Source organism: Alnus glutinosa, chromosome 13 (genome assembly GCF_958979055.1).
Source record: "Alnus glutinosa chromosome 13, dhAlnGlut1.1, whole genome shotgun sequence".
NCBI lineage: Eukaryota > Viridiplantae > Streptophyta > Magnoliopsida > Fagales > Betulaceae > Alnus > Alnus glutinosa.
In genome coordinates this window covers 24,536,300-24,541,579 of record NC_084898.1, presented here as the reverse complement: position 1 = coordinate 24,541,579, position 5,280 = coordinate 24,536,300, and the positions used below count along the sequence as shown (strand labels likewise).

The following is a 5,280-nucleotide window of genomic DNA, read 5'->3' as shown; positions in this document are numbered from 1 at the left end:
TTATTTTACCATCTGAATTCACATTTATTTTACTATCTGAATTCACTAAAAGCCGGACTCATCTTAACACCCCTATCACAGCCATCCTGAAGTGAGTTGCCCAGAGAGAGAGAGAGAGAGAGAGAGAGAGAGAGAGAGAGAGTTGCAGCAAGACGTAGTTCAACAATACAAGTGAAAATAAAATGGTGGTTTAGAAGCACAAAATATAATTAACTCTAATATTTATTTATTTTTTTTGTAAGTAGCCTCTAATAATTTTGTTATAATGCAACGTATTGAGATTTATTAATCAGGCAAACGACAAAACTGAAGAAAAGGCTCACAAAACAGAGTGAGAAGCTTTAGTTTTACTTGGGATATTTAAAATAAATTTACCAAAAAGAAGATTCAAAAAAGAAAAAAAAATTAACAACCCCAAATAGAGCCATCTCATGGAGCAGATGCAAGCAACAACACACTCTCCTCTATACTAAAAGATTTTCACATATTCAACATAAACAAAACTCCTCAAAATGGGTATCCTTCTTATCCTCTGTTCTTCTTCTCCCTCCTCTGTTCTTGGCCTTTTTTCTTTTTTTCTTCTTGGAAAGCTATTAGACATAGATTTTTTCTATTATTTTTGTTTTTTTTTCTTTTTCTTTTTCTTTTTATACATATATTTGAGCGGCTACCATGGTGCTTGTATCAAAACGACAGTCCTGGGTTTTGGTGGGGGAAGAAGACTCCCTCTGCTGCTTTTTTCTCAAGGCCTTCACAGAAGAAGAGAGATTCCAGTTCTTCTCATTGGCTTCATCTGTTTCTATTTGCATTTGCCTGCACTCCTCACTACAGAACGGAGTGTCCCCTCTGCAAATCCAAATAAAAGTCCCATCAATCACCCGTCACAACAAAGGTAAAAAAAAAAAATTAACATTAAACTTCCCAATTAAAGAACATATTGAGAAAAGTTCGTAACTTTACAATTTTTCACCTTTTACTATTTAGTAAACTGTTATATATCTAATAGCGTGAGATTAAGATCAGCCTCAATCGGCAACTCCTCATACAAATGGTTCATTTTTTACTATCATGTCTATAATGATATATACTCTTCTCTTTTTTTTCTTTTTCTTTTTTTTTTTTTCATATTGTTTGAGCCCAAGAAATTTGGAGAAATTTAATTCCCAGGGCTAAAAGTAGCTATTTTTTTTTTTTTTTTCTAAATAAGGAATCTTAAGATCATATTTTCCATAAATCTCACACACTTTCGCCCCAAATAAAGACCAATTTATCTAAATTTCTCACTACTTCAATAAAACAGAACAATACAAAATTTTGACTATTGAAACCTCAAAGAATAAGAAGAGAGTGAGAATAAAAAAAAAAAATAGTGGCTAACCTGTACATGAAGATGTCTCTATTATCTCCAAGGGGTTTCTTGCAAAGAAAACAGGCTTCCAAGAAATGGGGTTGGGGCTCTTCGAATCTAGCATCATAGAACCTCGCAGATCTCGGAGACGAAACCGAAACGTTCCTGAAACTCCCCTTCCTGGTATTGTATGAAGCGCTGTAACAGAGCGTTCTGGACAAGACAGGGTGGTTGTGGTTGTGGTTGCTTCCAGAGATCCCAGCTTCCATGTCTGCCAGAGAGGCCAACCCATCATCTTCCTCAATGAAACACGGCCTTCTTGTAGTACTCATAGACTCCATGAAAAAATCAAATGTGTTTGTTTATGTCTTTCTTTCCTTTGGGTCTTCTCCAAAGTGTTGAACTTTGAGTTGTTTTTCACAGAGAGAGAGAGAGAGAGAGAGATGTGTTGATGGAAGTGTGGAAGGTATTGAGGTTATAAAGAGAGTTGGTGACGAACCTCAGAGAGAGAAAGCAATACAACGGCAGGTTTCGAAGACTCCGTGCTGGTGAATCCATTGGCTGAAAATACCTGCATCACTAAGTTCAAAATATTTTCTTTTCTCTTTTTTTAAGAAGTTGTAATATAATCGACACTATTATCATCAAATACTACGATGATGCCATGGAGGGAGAGAGAGTTAGTGGGATTGAAGGAGTGTAGTCTTGTGGTTTTCGGCGAAAAGTGAGGGTGAAAAGGGATGAAGATTATTCTCGAAATGGGGCCCAAGATTTTCCACTCTTTCTGAGCACGTGGCCCCCACTCGCGACCTAACCGCACATGATCTCAACGTCCAGATCGTACTGGGGAATTAAGGCCTGGCCCCAACGCTCGTACAATGCGCGTAACCGTAACGTTCACACCGCCCCGGTCGTTAAGTCTCCTGCCTCGCCTTGCTCGTTAAGTAAAAGAATCAACTTCCAAAAGAAAAGGAAATTAATTATTAACGCGTTTGGTTTTTCGCTTTCAAGGAAATTAAAGTTATGCTTCTTTTTCTTTTTTTCTTTTTTTCTTTTTTTTTTCCAAATTTAGAATAATGCTCTACAGCCTCTAATGGTTGGCAACAACTTAAGAAAATAATTTGAATATTTTTCTACCACATTTTTTTTTTAATATTTATATATATAAATTTTTCAACCACATATTATTATTAAGGCATGTTAAAAGATATAAAATAGTTAGAAATCTATCACTTTTCTTTTAGTATTTAATAAGTTTTTCCAATGTTGATGACGCAAACATTTTTATTTTTTTTTTATAATTTCATAAAAAAATATCAAATTATACGTCGTTTTAAAATAAGGATATTGAACTAGTAAACGTCTTAAACTAAAATATTTATATTTTCAAACGTCTTACTTAAGGGTATTTCGTTAGGATTTACTGTTAAATTCTAACGGAGTACCCAAAATACCCATCTTTTGTTTTAGAAAAAAAAATGATAAGATTTAGGTGTTTATCAGAATTTAACAGAATTTACAAAATACTCATACTTGAATATTTTAAAAGTTTAATAATTTTTTTTTTAAGAAAAAAAAAACATGGGTATTTTGAAAATTTTGGCAGAATTTAACAGCAAATCTTAACGGAATACCTTTAAGTGAGACGTTTGAAAACGTAAATACCCCAGTTTGAGACGTTTGCTAACTCAATAACCTTATCTTAAAACGACATATAATTCGATATATTTTTATGATGTTATCCATTTTTTTTTTAAAAAAAAAAAAAAAATGTTGGACCAACAGCATTGATGTGCAATTATTGTGTAAAAGTTGTGTAAATAACATATCTCATTTTAAATAAGTCACTCCGTCAATCTATCATCTAATTAATTAAGAGATGTGTTATAAATTCTCTTATTATTTTTATCTCATCCTCTTAATTTTAAAAAATACATTAGATCTACGGGCCCAAATGAGAAACCCACAGAAACCCTACGGATCTAATAATAATTTTAAAAAATTGAAAGATGAAAGAAAGACATGGGGAACAAACAAATCATTTCTCATAATTAAAGATAGAGAAATGTCACGTTGTATTATCTTGTTATTCTCTCATCTTTACTTGATTTAAATGTGGATTAACAATGTCATGTCAACAAAAAAAAAAAAAAAAAATTAAAAATGTATACATATTAAATAGCATATTTCTCTCAAATGACACGGTTATTTAAAATAAATATATTTAGTTTTACTTTTTTAAATTTTTTTATTTAAACTATATTAAAAAAAAAAAAAAAAAAAAAAAGTGTATATAATGCCACCAAAAAAAAAAAAACGAAAAGTTCAACCAACGCGCCATAGAAGCAAGTCAAGACTCCCAGCAACCAAAACAGTACGTGTACTACACCTCCGAAACCCACGGTTTCACTTCCCCAGATTCTTTTGTCGTTTTCCTCGGGCCCCACTCGCTAACATCAAGAAGGGCCCCACCGTCCCATGACGACGATGATGACGTGGGCCCCCGATGACTGGCTTTTGAGGAGCTCTTTTTTCTAGGTTTTTGTTCCCTCCCCTACCCACCTGCCCGTCGAACCGTGGGCATCAGCCCATATCTGCCCGTTGCTCTCGATTATTCACCGCCCTTTACACGTGTGCTCTAATGCTCAATACCACCGCACCACCTCGGGTCTATTGCTACACTCCACGTGGCGGGAAAAGGACAAAAGTAAGAACCTCCGCTGAGTCATATCATATTATTTTAATAAATACTATGTTTATTCACGTGATAAATATTTATTTATTTATTTTTATATTAATATTATTTTGAAATAATAAATTTTAAAGTAATAAAATATTAAAATCTCCCTTATTTAATTTAAAGCTCACGGTTTTGTTTGTTAAATCATTTTTCTTTTCTTTTTTTCTTTTTTCTATATTTAAAATAAAACTTTAACAAATAACTCAAAATATTTAAAAAACACTTAAAACTGATTTCACATTTATATTACATCAGAATATATTTTAAAAAGAAATGTTATATATCATATTTTTATCTCATAATATTAATATGATAATCTCAACCGACCGTTAATTTTTTTTTTTTTTTTTTAACAATAATTGATTAAGACTTTCACATTAACATTGTGAGATTAATGTATGGAGTTTTTAAAATCTAAATCAATATTGTTTGCATGTTTATCGCATTTATTAAATTAAGTTTTATTGCGTTTATTAACTTAAATTATAAATTAAATAATATACTAAAAAAAATTAAAGTAGTAAAACTCAAATATTTAATTTACAAATAAGGATTGATCAATTACTTTTCAGTGTATTACTGGCCGTTAGATTGAATTTCCCCTAGGGCATTGCTGTCTATTTCTTCTAGAACCCCATGACTTGGGGTCGGATAATATGGCTCTGCGTTATTTCCAGGAGCAGAATAGGTGAATTTGGATTAAACTTACGTGCGGTAAAAAATTATAGTAGTTTTTTTTTAATATATATATATATATATATATATATATATATATATATATATATATATATATATATATATAAAATTTAAAATTAAATCTTAGCCATTCAAAAAAATTAAATCCTCTGACACCTGAACCAATCAGATGAATTTTGGATCGTCTTTATGGGATTAATAATTCCCGTACCTGTCTGTGATGGAGCCTGTGATAGACTTAAAGCACCGCCCACTGGATTTCATGTTTTGACCCTTGATGGCATTGGAGAAGCAGCTATCATCTAGAAGATAATTTAAATAATTATATTGTTTTTCTGTTATATTATTATGATTAATTTTATGGTGGTTTTCTTGAATATGTAGCAATTAATTTTATGGTCGTTTTCAAGGCTGCTGTCATTCCTTTAAATCGGGTGATTTTTCTCCGATTTAATACATAAAATTGTTATGTATTTTTTTTTTTTTTTTAAGCAAT

At 31.7% G+C, this 5,280-nt stretch overlaps 1 protein-coding gene across 1 annotated transcript; it reads right to left on the bottom strand.

The window, feature by feature from the left end:
* Window positions 1–307: 307 nt before the first annotated feature.
* On the bottom strand, window positions 308–1,886 carry LOC133854939 (FCS-Like Zinc finger 2). Its single transcript, XM_062291223.1, has 2 exons — window positions 1,379–1,886; window positions 308–846 (listed from the first exon to the last, which is right to left on the bottom strand). Exons 1-2 carry the CDS (start codon window positions 1,687–1,689, stop codon window positions 648–650), a joined length of 510 nt encoding a protein of 169 aa, XP_062147207.1. The 5' UTR covers window positions 1,690–1,886; the 3' UTR covers window positions 308–647.
* Between the last annotated feature and the right edge of the window lie 3,394 nt (window positions 1,887–5,280).

Coding starts and splice junctions, on each gene's coding strand:
- LOC133854939 (XM_062291223.1), bottom strand. CDS start 1,689: ATGGAGTCTATGAGTACTACAAGAAGGCCGTGTTTCATTGAGGAAGAT. Junction 847..1,378: donor AGAGACATCTTCATGTACAG/GTTAGCCACTAT, acceptor TTGGATTTGCAG/AGGGGACACTCCGTTCTGTA.